Consider the following 21,234-nt stretch of genomic DNA (forward strand, 5'->3'; position numbering starts at 1 on the left):
TTTACAAAAAAATGCTTCTTCTAGTGTGTGACAGCTGTCAATCATAAAAACCCGATATGATTCTGTTATCGCTGCAATCGCACCGACCCGAAGAATAAAGTCGTCTAATCACTTATACCGCACGAGGAACGGCGTAAAAAATAAACTCTAGGGTTAGGGTTTGCTAGGGTTAGGGTTGGGCTAGGGTTGGGGTTAGGGCTAGGGTTAGGGTTGGGCTAGGGTTAGGGTTGGGCTAGGGTTAGGGTTGGGCTGGGGTTAGGGTTGGGCTAGGGTTAGGGTTGGGCTGGGGTTAGGGTTGGGCTAGGGTTAGGGTTGGGCTAGGGTTAGGGTTGGGCTAGGGTTAGGGTTGGGCTAGGGTTAGGGTTGGGGTTAGGGTTGGGCTAGGGTTAGGGTTGGGCTGGGGTTAGGGTTGGGCTAGGGTTAGGGTTGGGCTAGGGTTAGGGTTAGGGTTGGGCTGGGGTTAGGGTTGGGCTAGGGTTAGGGTTGGGATTTTTTTCAGAAGTAAAAAAAAAAAAAAAAAAAAAAAGATGACGATATAGCAACTAGTGTTGAGCGCTAGAGCTCGCTACTTGAGTTTGCATCAGGTGCTCGGGTATGCATTGAGTATCGCAGGTGCTCATGTCTCCGCCCCATATGCTTCGCGGCCAAAAAAACCTTGCGGCGATTGCCTGCCATGCACAAGCGATCGCCGCATGTTTTTTTGAGTGTCTAATAACCGTGAAATATGCGGGCGGGGTCTCAAGCATGTCACTTGAGCACCTGCGTTACTTGGTGCATGCCCGAGCACCCGATACAAACTCAAGTAGCGAGCACTTGCACTCAAGACTAATGATAACTTATTCAATATGATGACCTAATGTTATCAAATTCTGTGTCATACCTCTGGGTTCAAAATGTTCACTATACCCCTTAATAAAATCCTTAAGGGGTGTAGTTTCCAAAATGAGGTCACTTGTGGGGGGTTTCCACTATTTAGGCACATCAGGGGCTCTCCAAACGCGACATGGCATCCGCTCTTGATTCCAGCCTATTTTGCGTTCAAAAAGTCACACAGAGCTCCTTCCCTTCTGAACTCTGCCGTGCGCCCAAACACTGTATTTTCCCCATATATGGGGTATTGGCGTACTCAGGAGAAATTGCACAAAAGTTTTTGGGTTTCATTTTCTCCTCTTATTCTTGTGAAAATAAAAAAATTGGGGCTAAAACATCATTTTTGTGGAAAAAGTTTGATTTTTTTATTTTCACGGCTTCGTGTTATAAACTTTTGTAAAGCACTTGGGGGTTCAGGGTGCTCACCACACATCTAGATAAGTTCCCTGAGGGATCTAGTTTCCAAAATGGTGTCACTTGTTGGTGGTTTCCACTGTTTAGGCAGATCAGGAGCTCTCCAAACGCAACATGGCGTCCGCTAATTATTCCAGCAAATTTTACAATCAAAAGGTCAAATGGCGCTCCTTCCTTTCCAAACCCTGCCGTGCGCCCAAGCAGTGGTTTTCCCCCACATTTGGGGTATCTGCGTGGCCAGGGGAAAGTGCACAACAAATTTTGGGGTCTATTTTTTCCTGTTACCCCTGCAAAAATAAAAAAAATTGGATCTAAAGTAATATTTTTGTGAAAAAAGTTAAATGTTCTTTTTTTTCTTCCACATTCCAAAAATTCCTATGAAGCACTTGAAGGGTTAATAAACTTCTTGAATGTGGTTTCAGCACCTTGAGGGGTGCAGTTTTTAGAATGGTGTCACTTTTGGGTATTTTCTGTCATAAAGACCCTTCAAAGTGACTTCAAATATGATGTGGTTCCTAAAAAAAACTGGTTTTGTAAATTTTGTTGGAAAATTAGAAATCGCTGGTCAACTTTTAACCCTTATAGCTCCCTAACAAAAAAAAATGTTGGTTCCAAAATTGTGCTGATGTAAAGTAGACATGTGGGAAATGTTATTTATTAACTATTTTGTGTGACATATCGCTCTGATTTAAGAGCATAATAATTAAAATTTTGAAAATTGCAAAAATTTTCGCCAAATTTTTTTTTTTTTCACAAATCAACGCAAGTGATATCGAAGAAATTTTACCACTATCATGAAGTACAATATGTCACGAAAAAACAGTCTCAGAATCAGGGGGATCCATTGAAGCTCCAGAGTAATTACCTCATAATGTGATAGTGGTCAGAATTGTAAAAATTCACCTGGTCATTAACGTGCAGACCACCCTCGGGGGTAAAGGGGTTAAATAGCGGGCTTGTAGTTTCCTATTATTCACAGCGACCTCGTGTCAATAGCTTCGCTGACACACTGCTACAAACTGTAAATGAAGGATAATATTTTCCTCGTTCACTACAAATTTCTGGATTTTTATCGCTGTAATATGGGATCACGTCTGATGATGGAAAAGATCTGGCTGTATTCTGCAGTGATAACAAGCAAATGGAGCAGTAAAATTGTGTTCTCTGGATTGATTTTTAAGCAAATAATCAGGATTAAGATAAAAATAAAATTAGCCGTGGCCCCTGATATTTGGGGCTATGTCTACGGATATCTGTAACAGCTGGATCAGACACAACGTGCAATGGGCACTCTTGTGCTGCATACACTGCCACAAACCCTGCCTGCCTAACTCCTGCTATCACCACTGATTATATGCAGCTGGATTAATTCTCAGAAGGACTGTTAGTTCAGATGGATATATAGATATGTTGTGGAATACCTATACTGACTATAAACAAGCAAATCTCTCCCTACTCTGACTGTTTCAGGGGTAGACTGTGACGAGCATGGCGGCGCCAGGTCTGATATCGACCTGATGACGCTGTGCAGCCAGCCAATCACTGTAATGCCACAACCAATATGGCTACAGCATTACAGTGAGTGGCTGGCAATCCATGCATGTTCATTGGCTCTCTAAAGAGCGCCAAACATGCAGGGGGGGACCCGAATTCCCGCTGAGCAACACCGGAAATACTCGGCAAGCTTGTCGACTAGCGTGATGCTCGAGCGAGTACCAAGCAGTGGCGAGCACTAAAATGCTCGGGAGCTCGATGCTCGGGTGGAGCAAATTGGAATACTTGGGTGCTCGACCCAAGCAACGAGCCCAATGTAAGTCTATGGGAAACTCGAGCATTTTTTAGGCGGCTCCACCCGGCGGTCTGCAGAGGGCCTAAAAATTGCCCAAATCGAAGGGAACAGAAATCAAATAACATGGGAACAGCATGAGGAAGACCCGTGGAAGCATTTCTGACTCCCAGATCACTGCTGTCAACAACATTGTCCGAGGTATTACGCCACTTTTACGGACTAACAATAAAACATACAAATAACAAAACCAAAATGGATTTTCCTGGGAAATATGTTAAGGAACATCCTTTCCAGGGTAATGACTTGTATATCAGGCAAAATAAATAACCAAAAAAAAAATACTCCTCCACACCTTGGGCTATGTTCACACGTAGAATTTTTGATGCGTTTTTGCACTTTTGCATTGCTTTCAGCTGTGACAAATGCATTCACCGGGAAATGTCATTTTAACATTTTACAACCTTATCTGGCCATGTGGTGTGTGAGACATCATCAGACACATCCTGCTTCATTTATGAAGGAGGGACTCTGAAAGTCACAAAACCTATTTTTATAGGGCCATCAGGCGCCCTTTACTATTCTTAAAGGGCCAGCAGTCGGCCCTCACTATTGTTAGAGACGCATCAGCCGGCTATGCTTTGTTGTTCCCATTATTCACAAGTGAGTCTCTTATACTGTTATCGGGTATCCAGTGACTGCAAGGGCTGCCAAAAATTTGGACGCAACCCAGTACCCCTTTGAAGAGACATAGAGGAGGGTCTCAGTAAAAAAAAATGTTCCCATTATAAAGGAGAGGGTCTGCTATAGTGGTAATGCCCATGCTGTGACTGCAAGGGCTGCCAAAATTTTGGAAAAACCCCACTAACAATTTAAAGACTCATAGAGCAGGGCCACAGTAACAAGTACGACATGTTCCCATTAGAAAGGAGAAGGTCTGCTATACAGTTATAGGGTATGCAGTGAGTCCAAATTCTGACCAGTTTTAGGAAAAAAACCCACTAAGAATTTAAAGACACACAGAGCAGGGCCACAGTAACGACAAATTCCCATTAGAAAGGAGAGAGTCTCCCATAGTGTTGGCCTATGCAGTGAATGCAAGGGCTGCACTTCAATGCCCCTTGGAAGAGACGTGGAGGAGGGCCTCATAAAAAAATGTTCCCATTAGAAAGGAGCGGGCCTCCTACACTTGTAATGTCCATGCACTAAGTGTATGGGCTGACAAACATTTACTCCTGGGGGGTATACAAGAACATACTGTATAAAAATTTTTTTTTACGGGCATCATAAACACCCTTTAAAAAAATTAGGTGGGTGTTCCATCACGGACCAAGTCACCATGGTGATATGGTGGTGGAGGATGAGGAGAAGGAGGAGGACAAGAGCAAATAGCCAAAATCAGGAAGCGTATACTCATGTCTGGGTGTGAAAAGGTGCATGGGAACACACCTCCCAAGAAAAGACACTGGATTTGAGTTTATGTTACGCTGCTATCATTTGGTGGTGTTGAGAAGTCTGGCCCAATCCAGCCCTTGTTCATTTTTATAAGAGTCAGCCTGTCAGCATTTTCAGTTGACAGGCGGATGCGCTTATCAGTTATAATTCCACCAGCGGCACTAAAAACCCGCTCTGATAAAACGCTGGCGGCAGGGCAGGCCAGGACCTCCAAGGCATAGAGAGCCAGTTCATTCCACGTATCCAGCTTGGATACCCAATAATTATAAGGCACAGCGGAATCATGGAGGACGTTGGTACAGTCGGCAAGGTACTCCCTCAGCATCTTCCCAAACTTTTCACTCCTTGTGAGAGTACCCCGCGCCTCAGGGCCTGTCCGATGGGGGGGTCTGAGAAAACTCTCCCAGAACTTTGACAGTGTTCCTCTGCCTCTGCTGGATTGAAGTTGTGTCTCTCTCGCCTGTACTCCTTGGTTGTCCAACAAAGTGTGCCCTCTGCCGCCAGCGTTTTCAGATGGGAATTTTATTAATAGTTCCGCAACAAGGGCCTTCTGGTACAGCCCCATTTTTGTAGACCTGTCCGTCTCAGGAATAAGAGATATAAAGTCCTCCTTGTAGCATGGGTCTAGAAGTGTCACTAACCAATAATGTCTGTCACCCAAAATTTTGAGAACGTGAGGGTCATGGGAAAGGCAGCGTAACATAAACTCAGCCATGCGTGCCAGACTACTAACAGACAAGACTTTCGTGTCCTCACCAAGAGGATGACTGACCATGCTCTCCTCCTCCTCCTCCTCTCTGTCCTCTGGCCATCCATGCTGAACAGACGGTATGACAGCTGTGCAGGTAGTACCGTCTATAGTGCATGAAACTAGCTCCTGTCCTTCCTCCTCCTCCTCTTCCTCATTGTCACCCAATCCACGTTGGGATGAGATGAGGCTTGGCTGTGTGTAATCACCCTGTATAGTTCCTTGCTCCATCTCATCGTGCTCCGCCTGCAATGCATCCTCTTTGATTGTGAGCAGAGACCGTTTCAGAAGACAGAGAAGCGGGATGGTGATGCTAATTATGGCGTCATCGCCGCTCACCATCTTGGTGGAGTCCTCAAAGTTTTGGAGGATGGTACATATGTCTGATATCCATGTCCACTCCTGAGGTCTTATGTGTGGAGTCTGAACTGAATACCGACGGCCTTGTTGATGCTGGTACTCAACAACTGCCCTCTTCTGCTCACAAATCCTTCCCAACATCTGCAGTGTAGAGTTCCAACTCGTGGGGACATCACACACCAGTCTGTGAGCCAGAAGCTGCAAACGCTGACTTTCTAAAATGGGCACACAGGCGGCATACTTTAACAAGCAGATCCAGCAGTTCTGGGTAGGATTTGAGAAACCGCTGAACCACGAGGTTAAGAACATGGGCCAGGCATGGTGCATGTGTTAGCTCGCCTAGCCTCAGAGCCGCCACCAGGTTCCGGCCATTGTCACACACGACCATGCCTGGCTGTAGGTTCAGCGGTGTGAGCCACAGATCGGCCTGCTCTTTCAGAGCTGTCCACAACTCTTCAGCATTGTGCGGTTTTTCACCTATGCATATTAGCTTCAGCACAGCCTGTTGCCGTTTGGCCGAGGCAGTGCTGCACTGCTTCCAGCTTGTGACTGATGTGGTCATTTCGGAGATGGAGGCTGAAGAGGAGGAGGACGCTGAGGAGGATGAGGTGCAGGAGCTGTAGACCGTGGGGGCAACCCTGATTGACCTAGGGCCCGCAATCCTTGGCGTCGGGAGGACGTGTTCCGTCCCAAGGTCCGACTGGGTCCCGGCTTCCACTATGTTAACCCAGCGTGCCGTCAGTGAGATGTACCGTCCCTGCCCACAAGCACTTGTCCATGTGTCCGTGGTTAGGTGGACTTTACCGGTAACTGCGTTGTTGAGAGCACGGATAATGTTTTGGGACACGTGCTTGTGTAATGCGGGGACGGCACACTGGGAGAAATAGTGGCGGCTAGGGACCGAGTACCGAGGGACGGCCGCTGCCATCAGGTTGCGGAATGCTTCTGTCTCCACGAGCCTAAAAGGCAACATTTCGAGCACTAAGTAGGCGTCAAATGTGAGAATTTAGTATTGTGGCCTGTGGGGCATTGGCTGCATATTTGCGCTTGCGTTCCAAGCACTGGGGTATGGACAACTGAACGCTGTGCTGGGACAAGAACATGGACGTGCTTCCTGATGCTGCTACTTGAGAGTGTGCAACGATAAGTGCAGGGCAGGAGGCATCTTCGCATGCACCATGGACAGGGGATTGGCATGCATGCACAACAGCGGAAAAAGCAGTGGTGTCACCCGAAGACACTGTTCCTGGACCCTGGGTTTCGGCCCACAAAGTCGGGTGCTTTGCTGCCATGTGCCTGATCATGCTGGTGGTGGTCAGGCTGGTCGTTTTGCCACCCCTGCTGATGATGGCCTGGCAGGTGGTGCAAATGGCCTTTTTGGGGTTATCAGCAGAGTCTTTAAAAAACAACCAGACTCGGGAAGACCTAACAGTTGTACTGACAACTTCCTTCTTGTTGGTGTTACGGGGAACGGTTGGCTGCCTTCTGTCTGCGGCCATCACACTGCTTCTTCCTGCCTGTTGGAGTGCTCTGCCTCCCTCCCCCGTGTGCTGCTGTTCTCGCTCTGCATGTCCTCCTGCCAGGTTGGGTCAGTTACTATATCATCCACCACCTCGTCTTCCACTTCCGCACCCAGGTCCTCCTCCTGACTTTCTGGCAATTGTGTCTCATCATCGTCCACCTCTTGTGACACTTTCCCACCGTCGCCTTCGTGTGACCGTGGCCGCTCAAATATTTGGGCATCGCTACACGCGATCTCCTCTTGCCCCGCTTCAAGTGGACCGGGCGAGAGGCCCGAATCTATAAATGAAAAAGTGAACAGCTCTTCAGAGTGTCCAAGTTTGGGATCAGTTGTCTCTGGGTACTCGGCATGGTGGGAGGAAGGAGCATCAGGGTGAGGAATATGCGGACCAGACTCACGGCTACTGAGACATGACTGTGTGGAAGACAGGGTGGTGGTGGTGGTGGCTAAGTGACTGGAAGCATTATCCGCTATCCAATCAACAACCTTTTGACACTGCTCTGGGTTCAATAGTGGTGTGCTGTGGTCCCCTAGAAATTGGGAGAGGAAGGTCGGGCGAGAAGATGTGGGAGTTTGTTGTGGCACAATTTCGACTTGCCCACGGCCTTGTCCTCGGCCTCTGCATGCACCATCACCATCACGTTCAGTTCCCCGTCCCTTGCCACGTGCCTTGCCCATTTTAAATGGAGGACAATATCTTCCACGCTCACTACAAATGACTGAGTTTGGAGCGAACGTATATGTGATCCGTGTGACGGAGAAAACACAGTTTTAAATACCTGGCCTGTAGGTAACTGTTTTGAACAGCAAACCAGTGTCAAAAACTTTGCTGACACACTGAAAAAAAAATTTAATGGATGCCAGAAATGGCAGTATTTTCTGAAAACGTATATGTGATCCGTGTGACGGAGAAAACAGAGTGGATTTCTAGCGCTGTAATATGGAAAGAACCTGGCTGTATTCTGCAGTGCCAACAAGCAAATGGCGCAGAAAAACGGTGTTCTCTTGATTGCTTTTTAAGCAAATTATGAGGATTAAGATGCAAAAAAAATTATTCCTGGCCCCTGAGACCTGGGCCTTTGTATAGAAATATCTAACAGCAGCAGAAGGCAGAACTGGAATGGAGCCTCTTGTTCTATATGCACTGCAGTCTGCTATATACCCTGCCTGCCTATATACACTGCCTGCCTGTCTATATACCCTGCCTGATATCTCTGCAGATGGATTAGTCCTCAGAAGGACTGTTTGTTGTGATGGATAAGTGTAATGTACGGTTTTTCTCCCTACACTGCCTAATACAAAAGCAAATCTCTCCCTAGCTCAGCAGCAGCAACTCTCCCTACACTGTCTGATCCGGAGTGACTGTGACGAGCATGGCGGCGCCAGGTCTCATATAGACCTGATGACGCTGTGCGGCCAGCCAATCACTGTAATGCCACAACCAACATGGCTGCGGCATTACAGTGACTGGCTGGCAATCCCTGCATGTTCATTGGCTCTGTAAAGAGCGCCAAACATGCAGCGAGGAGACCCGAGCTCCCGCCGAGCAACCCGGAAATACTCGCCGAGCGCCGAGCTTGTTGAGCACCATGATGCTCGGGCGAGTACCGAGTATTTGCGAGCACGTTCGCTCATCACTACATGTGACGTATGTAACTGAAGATGATTGATATATACAGAGTTTGTGATATCGATACATAACATATGTCACTTGTCCGCTATCACAGCCATAATATACAGCGGACTGGCAGAGACTGTGCTGACATAGACATCTCTGTCTTCATGATTTGGTTACGTGAACTGTCCTGTGAATAATATGTGAAGGCCGGTAAGAAGGTGTTATTAAATAAGGACTAATATTTGAAAAATAACACTCTACCTACCACACCTGTACGCTGCAGGTACAGTGCTGCTGGTTGTGATGTTCTGATGGTGTAGCACTGGCTACCTTTATTTATCCCCTCACATCTGTACTTTACTCCCATCACTCCTATTCATTTGAGGGCCTCTCAGGGTCATTCAGGGAGAGCCGTCGAGGATCGGGGGCGCCATTTGCATTCAGGAGGGTGCCAACCTCTGCTGACAGGCAGGAACAGATCAAGGGTCCGCCCCATTTGTCTGTATCTAATTGGCTGGAATTTTTTTGTGCCGGTCTGTTTTTTATTGGCATTGTTTTGCTTTTTTGAGGGTTTTTCTTGAATACTGGGAATTTTTAAATGATATCAATAAACTGTAAATTTTAGGTGTATTTTTTGTGAAAAGTAAATTTAAGAGTTAAATAAACACACACAGAGTAAAACACTGTATTTGAACTACAACAGACACATTTTCTAATCATTTAAATTAACCAATATACTCACCCCAGGTCTGATGGTAATCCAAGGGTTAAAGCGATGTCCCACGTTTCTTTTTTCGAATATCTTTATTTAGCTCCAAAAAGCATTCATTGGTGTCCAAAAACTGCATCGAAATCCCGGCAAAAAGTGTGTTTTTTTCTGCCAAGAGATGCAGAAACCTTAAGGAATTTTCTGCATTCAAATCCTGAACATGCGGACATAGCCTTATTCATTTTGGAAATTTTCCTGTTTTTATGAATCTTTCAATAATAAACATGGTATTTTTACATGAACACACTTCAGCTTCTTATTCTCTGTTTTGGATATATATTGTTGTGGAAGAGTGTTTACTGAGAGACCGACTCATTTCTTTGGTTAATCAGTGGCCAATAAAGAAACAATAATAATAATAATAATAATGTTGCTTTAACCCCAGATTTTACATTTTAATACAAGGAAATGGATAAAAATGGCACCAAAATGTGTCACACAATTTCTGCTGAACATGGCAATACCCCATATATGGCTGTGCAGTACTGCTTAGTCACGGAGCGAGACTCCGGAGGGAAGGAAAGTTATTTGGCTCTCTGAAAACAAATTATCATAGAATAGTTTGCCGACTTCACATACAGAGAGCCTAAGTGCCAGAAGAGCAGAATCCTCCCTCAAGTGACTCCATTTTGGAAATTAAGCCCCTCTGGGAATTTATCTACAGGTGTAGTGACGATTTTGACTCCATGGGTGTTTTCCAGAAACAAGCATTATTGTATGTTGCTGAGTGAAAATTGCAAATGATCCATTGTAGTGACCAGAACGTTGTAATGACCAGTACGTTGTAGTGACCAGTACGTTATGCCCAGCTCTTGCTTCTGAAGACATGCAGGCCCTTATCGCTATATAAATGCCAAACATGTGGACACTAAATGTGGTTTGCGCACACTGGGGCTCAGAAGGGAGGGGGGCATTTGGATTTAGGAGTGCAGAATTTGCTGGATTTTTTTGGGGGGGTGAAGGGGGCGAGGTGCCATATCGCTTTTCCAGAGCCTTTTTTGCTACCAGTAACGTGGAAGCCCCTTATATTTCCAATAACAGATGACAGACCTGAGTGGGCACTATTTTGTGGATTGAGTTGAAGCTTTTATTGGGAACATTTTACATAACATTTGGGATCACATTTATCCTGCGCTCTACGATGAGCCCTTATAACGGGGTTTTCATCTAAATCTCTGAATGACGTGATTCAGATGAAACACTCGAGGGATCCATTCACTATAATGAGGCAGCAGAGTTACTCTGGACTGCGTCTTGCCTCTGTTCAGAGTAGTTCTTCTTTTCAGAGATGCTCAAAACTGTAGCCGACCACGTTTTTTTGCACTCTTAAAAAGACGGACACCATTGGATCATAGGTTAGACGGCTTTCAATGTCTTCATCTGCTTCATTATAGGGAATCTTCAGCCAGAAGTTCGGTCTGATTCGCATATTTCAGAGATTTACACAGAAACCCGGTGTAAGCGCTCAGCGCAGAGTACAGGATAAATGTGCGCTGAGCCATGCTGCGATCTTTGTGAGGCAAAATGAACAAATCAACAGCAGATGAAGAATTGGTTTTATTTATTTATTTTTAACGCTGTTCCTCGTGTGGTATAAGTGATTAAACAACTTTATTCTTCAGGTCGGTGCGATTACAGCAATACCAGATTTATATCTTTTGTTATGTTCGGCTACTGTCACACACTAAAAGATACTTTTTTTTTGCAAAAACAAGTTTTTGCATCACCATACTTTGAGAGCTATAATTTTTCCATATTTCTGCCAACAAAGTCAAGTGAGAGCTTGTTGTTTGCGGGATGAGTTGACGTTTTTATTGGTACCATTTTTGGTCACATAACATTTTTTGATCCCTTTCTATTCTGATTTTTGTGAGGCAGAATTAAGCATGAAGAACAGAAAGAGGAGAGGAGAACTGTCTGGGGACATGAGAACCAAAATCGTTGAACAATATCAACAATCTCAAGGTTACAAGTTCATCTCCAGAGAGCTTGATGTTCCTTTATCCATGGTGTGCAGCATAATCAAGAAGTTTACAACCCATGGGCACTGTAGCTAATCTCCCTGGATGAGGACGGCAGAGAAAGATCGATGAAAGGTTGCATTGCAGGATAGCCCGTGTTATGCTGGCGTGTCCTTTAATAAAATAAAATAAAACTTAAAGGACACGTTGGGGTCCACCGGGCTGCAGAGGAGCTGCAGCAGCTGAGTCCCAGGGGAACGTTCAGCTGAGCACAGAGAAAGAAACAAAACTACACTGTGTTCCAAATTATTATGCAAATAATATTTTCTCAGATTTTCCCAAATTCCCTATATGAATTGCAGTCATTGTAATTTTCCAGTCTAATAACTATTAGAGGACAATTGAAAGGTTTTTGTATAATCTGCCGATGATAACAGGATATTTTTAAAAAAATAAAAAACTCAAACTGCCCTCAAAATGCATGTTCCAAATTATTATGCACAGCAGAGTTTTCAACCTTTTCATTTTAATAAAGAACAAAAAAATGGTCATTTGTGAAATTATAAGCATTAGCAGGTTATTACAGACTGAAATCAAACAGTTTTCAACTCAAAACTTTATTCTAGGTGATGTTACATTTGCACATAGGACCCCTTGTTGGAAAGAAGCTTCTGAACTCTCTCGTCCATTGAATTTGTCAGGTTTTGGATGGTTTCTGCTTCAGTTGTTTTGCATGAGGACAGAATACCCTCCCAGAGCTGTTGCTTAGATGTGAACTGCCTCCCGCCATCATAGACACTCCTTTTGATGATGCTCCAGAGGTTCTCAATGGGGTTGAGGTCAGGGGAGCATGGGGGCCACACCATAAGTTTGTCCCCTTTTATGCCCATAGCAGCCAGAGATGCAGATGTGTTATGTGCAGCATGAGACGGGGCATCCCCCTGAATGGGCAGAAGAGCTCACCCCTTCCTCCCCCAGCTAAGTGTGCATTAGTGGAGATATTTTCCCATCACCTGGGTCAGCATGTGAGACTGCCTGTGGTGACGTCTCCACTGTGTCTACTGTTCCCATCCCCACAATGGGGTTAGTGGCTGGGAGACAATGGAATGATTGCTTTCATTGATTACCAATCTTGGGTTTGGCCTTATGTATGATTACTATCACTGAATGGAAGCATTGATACCTGATGCTGAACTGATGAGCAAGCAAATCACTAGTGAGATTAATGGAATGCTGGACACTTTACAAGTGAAATTAGTGCACATGCTGATGAGCAAGCAGAACTATAGAAAACCTAACAAGTAAATCACTAATAAAACATAATAATATCGATGGAACCGGTGCTCCGTGATGGAAAAGTCTCATAGTCTTTAGTAAGTGGGCAACTCCTCACACAGCCCATTTTTAGTGTGATGGATGATACTGGAGAAATCACGCAGATCGCACAGCTGCCACCAGTTTATCGGGGGAAGGAACTCCGCTGCCTCCAATCATCAGGGCAATACGCAGTTGTCTGATGAGTGATGGACAAGTCCAGGGCTGCTTACAATACTGGGCTGGATATTAGGGAGCTCACAGTGAGCATATAGTATATTCACCTCCGATTCCAACACATGGAATAAATATATACCCCAGTATGGTCACTGCCAGCTCTACAAAAACTAGAGCTGGCCTGCCACCACCAATCATTTATACAGGCCGATTGGACACGTGTTACAGGTAGATATGGCTTCAGGAGTGTGGTTACAGAGAAAGAGGAACAGGGCTATTAAATTTTATATAGTTAATCCAGAAAGATATGCAGCATTTATAAAATTATACAAAAATGATGCAAAATGGGAACAAAACAATATATATACAATTACATAACATAAAAGGGATAACAAAAAAAAGTACTAAACCTGATGTCAGAGCTTAGTGGAGGTACTGTGACGCCTCTACTCGGAAAAAGCCCGTGTTTTACCCTGGGTGTTGGGGGACTCAGCGTCGGGCTCTGTGTTGGAGAGATGTGATGCAGCCGTGGCCCGGGCCCGACCCGTGCTCAGGGCCGTCACATTAGAAAGAGATGGTGTGGGCTAGTCCGGATTAGAGTGGCTGATTTTTTAACGACTACGCCACCTGTGGAATATCTCCCGGGGTCAACACGCTGCCGCCTTGCTCTCTGCCGGGTGAAGGGACTGAACCGGGTTCAGTAGACGCATGGTCTTGTTCCCCAGAGGCATCCATGTCTGCCTCCGTTGACTGCCAAGCTCCGACTGCAATGGCCGCACCTTGTTGCTTTTCTTCTTCCTCCTCTTTCGGGGTGGTTCCTGGGCGGAATGCTGACAGGCCCGCCTTCGTTCAGCCCGTCCGGTTTGACGGGCATTACCCCGCGAACAGTCTCTGATGGAAGGGGCAGTCCACATTTTTGGCGCCAAGCGGGAGCCCAGCCCACGATGGGAGGCGTTCAAAGACAGTCTTTTCACAGCATTATGGCGCCTGTTCTTCTTGGGCGGGCGCCATTTTAAGTGTAAAACGACAGTTCAAGGTGTAAGGCACACAGTACCCGATAGCAATGGGCACTCTTCTCCGTTGCTGCGGGCACAATATCCTGCCGACTACGCCAGGTTGTGATGCCTCTACTCGGAAAAAGCCCGTGTTTTACCCTGGGTGTTGGGGGACTCGGCGTCGGGCCCTGTGTTGGAGAGATGGGATGCAGCCGTGGCCCGGGCCCGACCCGTGCTCAGGGCCGTCACATTAGAAAGAGATGGTGTGGGCTAGTCCGGATTAGAGTGGCTGATTTTTTTAACGACTACGCCACTTGTGGTGTCTGGTGAAGGGCCACCAGCGCCGCTAGCAGCCCGCTGAGGCCCGGTGTCATGGCGGCCAAGGTTCTCATTGCTCCCCACAGGTGGAGCAAGGCCTCAGGGCAGGAAAACAGGATGAAGGGGGGTAGTAGTAGTAGCGCGGGGAATACGGGCACCGCGTCACGTGGTATGGCGCGTAATGAACAGTCCGGAGGCCATTGGGGTGAACTTCCAAGGCTTTACTCACTCAGAGATGTTAGCGGGAAGGCGACTCCCTGCTCCTCGCGGAGTCCTGCGGCCACCAGGGACGGGGGTCTGAGTACCTCCGAGGAAGTCCAGTGTTCGGTAGCGACCCTACACCAGAGTGTTCCTGCACTACAGACTTCACCCTTTCCCATCTGCGCGTGTGTAGATAGGCCGGATCTCCCTCTGAGCTCCTCTCAGGTGTAGGGCTCGGGTGGCAATTCCTCTCCATCAGACGCCCCGTGGGATCCTCAGGGCCTAACTGGGCTTTCCCGTCCTGGACGTAGAGTACAAGGTCGGGTGTCGGGGGCCGGTACCCCTCTTGCAGCCGGAATCCCTCTGAATAGATCAGGTAGCTGAGGACAGGTGGTGTACTCCGCTCCGTCTGCATCCTCTAAAGCTCCCGGGCCTTTTTGATCCTGGTCCTCGGCCGGGTTGAGACATTCCTTGTCTGCAACCTACCTCTCGTCCCCAAGATCAGGGTACGAGGGCTGTGTCCCATGCCGGTGCAGGCCCACACAGGATCTGCGCTCCCGGAGGGAAGTCACTTTACACACAGTATTTTGACAGCACAGTGACAGCCGACAGACTAGCAAAGGCTAGACTGAAGGACCAGCGAAGAAGAACCAAGATCAAAGATGGCATTCTATTAAATATGAAATTTGAAGTGTCACTAACTAGTTGTTCCTCCACCCACACCCACTAACTGGTTCCTACCACTTTGTGTTCCCCAGTCTCCCTGTAACCAGGGGAGCAGCACATAGTGCATACTAGCTCCCTCTGGTGGAGAAATGTGGTGTTGGATGCAAAAGGTTAGGTCACAACCATCACACCGGCCTTACCTCAGAGGAGGAACACCACACTCCATTGAAGAAGTGCAGCATTCCTGTGGCGGTCGAACCCTCAGGGGCGCCACAGCACTTCTTAGGAAAACGGACAGAACCCACAGCAAGTTCTACCTTCCAGGACTGACAAAATACAAAAACCCAAATTCTGCTTTTTATTACATCAAGCTTACACCCACACACCTCCCCTTGATGAGCTCACGTGGGGGCTGGTTGAGGGATGTGCTAGGTCTTTCAAAAGTTTATGAGATCCCCACTGTCATAGAAAATATTAAGAATCTCTATCTCCCTCTGCAATCCCTCTACCTCTCCCCCTCTGTACCCTTTGTCAAAGGAACAAGAGCTTACACTCTACGCAGTTGCCCATATGCAAATAGCAGTACAAAAGGAGCCACTATCTCAATTGTCCAGCCTAATTAACATATCAAATGGAGTGACACGGGTGATGAATAGACATCTGGGTGAAGAGGATACAGCTCCTAAGCTTCAAAGGAATTCTACCTTACACCAAGACATCTCCATTTGCACATGTGTTTAATCTGCAGTCTCGCAGGCACTGACACGAAAAATGAAATTTCGGAAGTTCTATACTTCCGATTGTGATGGGACACATATTTTTAGTGGCAGGGGTTAGCTAAGGAACAATACTCATATTTTTCCGTATCTGTATGCTCCGCCGGTGAGCAATAATGCAAGAGTAAAAATATAATGGACTGCAGCCATGTCATATCTGGTCTCTAACGAAAGGTAAATTCATAATAAAAAATATGGTATCACTTGCGAACTTATGCGATTAACCAGCGAGACGTTATGGCAGAAGTTAGAGATTTTAATACAAACATGAAAGGTGGAGCCCAGCCCACTTGAGGTTATCACATGGGAGTGTGTGGGCAGTGCCCTCCTTTGGCATAAAAGATACAGCTGTACATAAGTCTATACTCATGCCGGGAGTTATATATTTTATAAGCAGGGTCCCGTTCAATAATGGTCCATTAGATAACTGTCCATTGGAGTGCCTGCTCTCCAGCATCCCTAAACTGAATAGTCTCTGCAATCTGTCTGTTAAGTTCTTCTATTAATCTCATTTATTTTGTGTAACTGTATATTTTGTACTGTATTGTCCCCCTTTGTAAAACCTTTTGTATATTTTTTCATAAACACTGCCTCCCTTTTGGATTAAATATAAAATTTAATAGTCCTGTTTCTTTTGCTCTGTAATCATTCCTCCCTTGAAGCCATACACTAACAGAAAGCAGGCATCCAATCAGGTCTGTATTTGAATATTTTAAAACTGATTGGTAGTGGTAGCGAATAATTAATTGGGTTATCGTGAAGCTAATAGTGATCGTACGGGGGCGTATACACATATTCCATGCGTTGGAATTCGGAGGTGTGTACGCCATACGCTCACTGCTATCTTGCCGATAACTACATAGTGAGTAATCGGGATCGTGTCTGTGTGTTCGAATCCCTGAAAGATTGACGGCAGCGGTGGGATATTGTATGATCTCTCTGGTGTCGTTCCTCACACCCACTTTCAGGATATCTCTGGTGGGAGATATTGCTGTCATGTTTCCAATTGCAATTTTACCTTTCTATAAAAGTGAAACATGGCATAAATAGCATTATCCATCTGACCAATAATAAGTTGGAGGGGTTAGAAATGCCTGACGGTGATGTGAGTGAAGGCGTTATGTTTGTCCCTTTGTTACAACACCGAAAATATATCTCCCATAAATATCGGATTGATGCAAACCCCAATATTCATCACTGACCACTGGCTCTAAAGTGTTTCAGACAAGCCTCTTAGAACAGAGGAAGCTCTTGCTTCGAAAGTGTGCTTCTCCGCCTCTGCATAAATGAATCCCAGTCTAGTTGGCTGGTTCCCAGAACAGATTTCCTGTTGTAATTACCCGGTCCGAGCAGGGGGTCCCTACTTCAATGCAGGTTGAAGTGTCAGCTCTCTCTCACTTCCCCAGTTATAATTAACTTCTCACTTCCCCAATTATAATTAATCTCACATGTTCAATGTGACGGTGATATGTCCCCTCTCCGGAGATGTCTTTATGGATTTTTAATTTTTCTCTACAACATTTAGGATTCGGCATCTCAATGTAAAACTTTCATAAGTGCAAATACAGGGGACACCTGTCAGTCTAGGACATCAGGGCAGGGAGAAGCCGCCGGGGATGGCCACTCGGGCTAGTCATCCTGGTGACATCATCCGCAGCTGGATATTAAATGTATGTTTCCTCTGAAATGCCGCAGCATCAGAGTAAATCATACACGGCTGTCAGGTCCCTAATCTTGTGGCAAAACAACATTGGAAGCCTCATACTTTACATGACGTCACTGCTCTCTGCACATCACTTGTAACTGTTCAATGTGGATATAGAAGCCATTCTATCAATGTAATGCAGCAATAGCAGCTGAGATATATTATGATGTTCTGCAGCAGCTGAGGTGTGTTATGAGGTTCTGCAGCAGCTGAGATGTGTATCATGAGGTTCTTCAACAGCTAACGTGTGTATTGTGCTTTTCTGCAGCAGCTGAAGTGTATTGTAAAGGTCTGCAGCAGCTGAGCTGTATTATGTGGCGCTACAGCAGCTGAGCTGTATTAAGAGGTGCTCCAGCAGCTGAGCTGTATTATGAGGTGCTACAGCAGCTGAGCTGTATTATGAGGTGCTACAGCAGCTGAGCTGTATTATGAGGTGCTACAGCAGCTGAGCTGTATTATGAGGTGCTACAGCATCTGAGGTGTATTATGAGGCGCTACAGCAGCTGTGGTGTATTTGCTTTTTTGTAGCAGCTGAGAGGTATTATGAGTTCTGCAGCAGCCGAGGTGTATTATGAGGAGCTACAGCAGCTGAGCTATATTATGAGGTGCTACAGCAGCTGTGGTGTATTATGAGGCGCTACAGCAGCTGTGGGGTATTTGCTTTTTTTTAGCAGCTGAGAGGTATTATGAGTTCTGCAGCAGCTGAGCTGTATTATGAGGTGCTACAGCAGCTGTGGTATATTATGAGGTGCTACAGCAGCTGTGGTATATTATGAGGTGCTACAGCAGCTGTGGTGTATTTGCTTTTTTGTAGCAGCTAAGAGGTATTATGAGTTCTGCAGCAGCTGAGGTGTATTATGAGGCGCTACAGCAGCTGAGCTGTATTATGAGGCGCTACAGCAGCTGTGGTATATTATGAGGTGCTACAGCAGCTGAGCTGTATAATGAGGTGCTACAGCAGCTGAGCTGTATTATGAGGTGCTACAGCAGCTGAGCTGTATTATGAGGTGCTACAGCAGCTGAGCTGTATTATGAGGTGCTACAACAGCTGAGCTGTATTATGCGGTGCTACAGCAGCTGAGGTGTATTATGAGGTGCTACAGCAGCTGTGGTCTATTTGCTTTTCTGTAGCAGCTGAGAGGTATTATGAGTTCTGCAGCAGCTGAGCTGTATTATGAGGTGCTACAGCAGCTGAGCTGTATTATGAGTTCTGCAGCAGCTGAGGTGTATTATAAGTTCTGCAGCAGCTGAGAGGTATTATGAGTTCTGCAGCAGCTGAGGTGTATTATGAGGCGCTACAGCAGCTGTGGTGTATTTGCTTTTCTGTAGCAGCTGAGAGGTATTATGAGTTCTGCAGCAGCTGAGCTGTATTATGAGGTGCTACAGCAGCTGTGGTATATTATGAGGTGCTACAGCAGCTGTGGTATATTATGAGGTGCTACAGCAGCTGTGGTGTATTTACTTTTTTGTAGCAGCTGAGAGGTATTATGAGTTCTGCAGCAGCTGAGGTGTATTATGAGGCGCTACAGCAGCTGAGCTGTATTATGAGGTGCTACAGCAGCTGAGCTGTATTATGAGGTGCTACAGCAGCTGTGGTATATTATGAGGTGCTACAGCAGCTGAGCTGTATTATGAGGTGCTACAGCAGCTGAGCTGTATTATGAGGTGCTACAGCAGCTGAGCTGTATTATGAGGTGCTACAGCAGCTGAGCTGTATTATGAGGTGCTACAGCAGCTGAGCTGTATTATGTGGTGCTACAGCAGCTGAGGTGTATTATGAGGCGCTACAGCAGCTGTGGTCTATTTGCTTTTCTGTAGCAGCTGAGAGGTATTATGAGTTCTGCAGCAGCTGAGGTGTATTATGAGGTGCTACAGCAGCTGAGCTGTATTGAGTTCTGCAGCAGCTGAGGTGTATTATGAGTTCTGCAGCAGCTGAGGTGTATTATGAGTTCTGCAGCAGCTGAGGTGTATTATGTTTGATGAATGAAAAAAAGATGTGACTTTTCTCTGCTTTCTTTAGTGATAATTCCTCACCGGGGCGGTTACTTGTAGGATCGTCCTCTGCGCACCGCTCATCTCCCCGCACATCACTTTCTTCTTCCATTATGGCTGCAGCAATAAAGTTCTTCAGATTATTGCCTGGATTTCAGAGCTGTCAAAGAAATAATGTAGAAGTCACAGACAGAAAAAAAAGTTACAAGTAGAAGAAAAGTCACGTGGAAAGTTGTAGATGAGCTGAAGATCAGTAAAGAGGAGCCGTCAGCTCTCCGCACACCACAGCTTTAGTAAATCTTTATATTCCACATAATCTGATAATTCTGGAACTTCTCTCTTGTATCTCTGTGTTGTATCGCTCCTCTGTTATTCCTACTAATAATCTATGAATATATTGACAGCTGGGTGTTACCAGGAGGGGGTGTGTCACGGCACGGTCCAATCAGCTGACAGTGTCAGTGTTCTGACCCGCCCCGTTGATAATGAGAATGGATACCCCCCTGGATGTGAAATCATCTAGAAAGTTTTATGACTTTCATTGTGCGGTAAAAATGATCTGGAAACACGATCGTCCACCACAGCCCCATTACGGCGATAACAAACCTGCATCAATTTTAATATTAATTAGAATTATTTTTTCACATTAATTGTATGACTTAAAATTGAGCACAATTAAGTATACTGACATGCCCCTGTATACAGTATGAGACTGAACCCCTAACCTGGCAGGGAATGCCATTATATTTTTGATAGGGGTGACATGCAGGTATATGTATACATGTGCGGCATTATTGTGTATTAGTATGGTCATGATTTCATGATATGGAGGGGACAAAGACATATACTGTATGTATATATTGTTTTGATATTACCATTAATTTTGTCTCCACGGCTGCGCTTCCTTTATTCACATAGCCATTTGCATTGTGCACTTTTTCTTCCATTGCCTGTTATCATTATTTTTTTTTAATAAATGAAGATTAATTTCATTAATATGTATTGTGGCCTGTGTACATAGATAAACACAATCATATAGGCGCACACATGTAATAGTGGGGAAGGACGTAGCCTTCCCTAGGCACTGAAGTAGTTAAGGAAAGTGTTCCCTTAATTAATCCTCTCTGAACTGTGGTAGGCCAAGCTAAGGGGTTAGCTCTGGCATAGTTCCTTGTGTGTGGGCTGCAGTACCTGTAATCAGCCACAAGCTGCCACTGTCCTGGGTGCAGATGTCAGGTTGAGCCTGCTAGCAGTGTTATAGGCAGTGATGGGTTAAAGTTCTGTGATGACAGCTCACAGAGAGTGGGCACATTAGTAAAAAAAAAGCCTCTGTTTTAGTGTCCAGAGAGTAGTAAGAGATTGGACAGTGAATTGTTCAGGCAGCCTGACTATAGTGGCTGCTAGGGTAGACGGGAGCTCCATACCCTCAGACAGTGGGATCACTAGTGTTACAGTCTCCTTACGCAAGAGCAAGAGTCCTGTTAGCCGGCCGGAGAAGCTCATCAGAGGTAGTGAGAACTCGCGGCACTTCTAGTCTGCAGGAAGCAGAAGAAGACAAATAGGACTCCAGGCTAAGACGTGGGGGAG

The 21,234-nt window shown here is 45.8% G+C and overlaps 1 protein-coding gene across 1 annotated transcript in view; it reads right to left on the bottom strand.

Moving 5' to 3' along the window:
• Positions 1 to 19,804, bottom strand: part of LOC141264818 (uncharacterized) — a 33,749-nt gene extending 13,945 nt beyond the window's left edge. Inside the window, exon 1 of the mRNA XM_073677162.1 lies at positions 19,690 to 19,804. Coding sequence (XP_073533263.1) covers positions 19,690 to 19,759 — 70 coding nt within the window. The 5' untranslated portion in view covers positions 19,760 to 19,804. The remainder of the gene's footprint in view (positions 1 to 19,689) is intronic.
• Between the last annotated feature and the right edge of the window lie 1,430 nt (positions 19,805 to 21,234).

This window comes from Phyllobates terribilis, unplaced genomic scaffold (assembly GCF_046119375.1).
Source record: "Phyllobates terribilis strain yellow unplaced genomic scaffold, ASM4611937v1 Scaffold_4__5_contigs__length_816908805, whole genome shotgun sequence".
Taxonomy (NCBI): Eukaryota; Metazoa; Chordata; class Amphibia; order Anura; family Dendrobatidae; genus Phyllobates; species Phyllobates terribilis.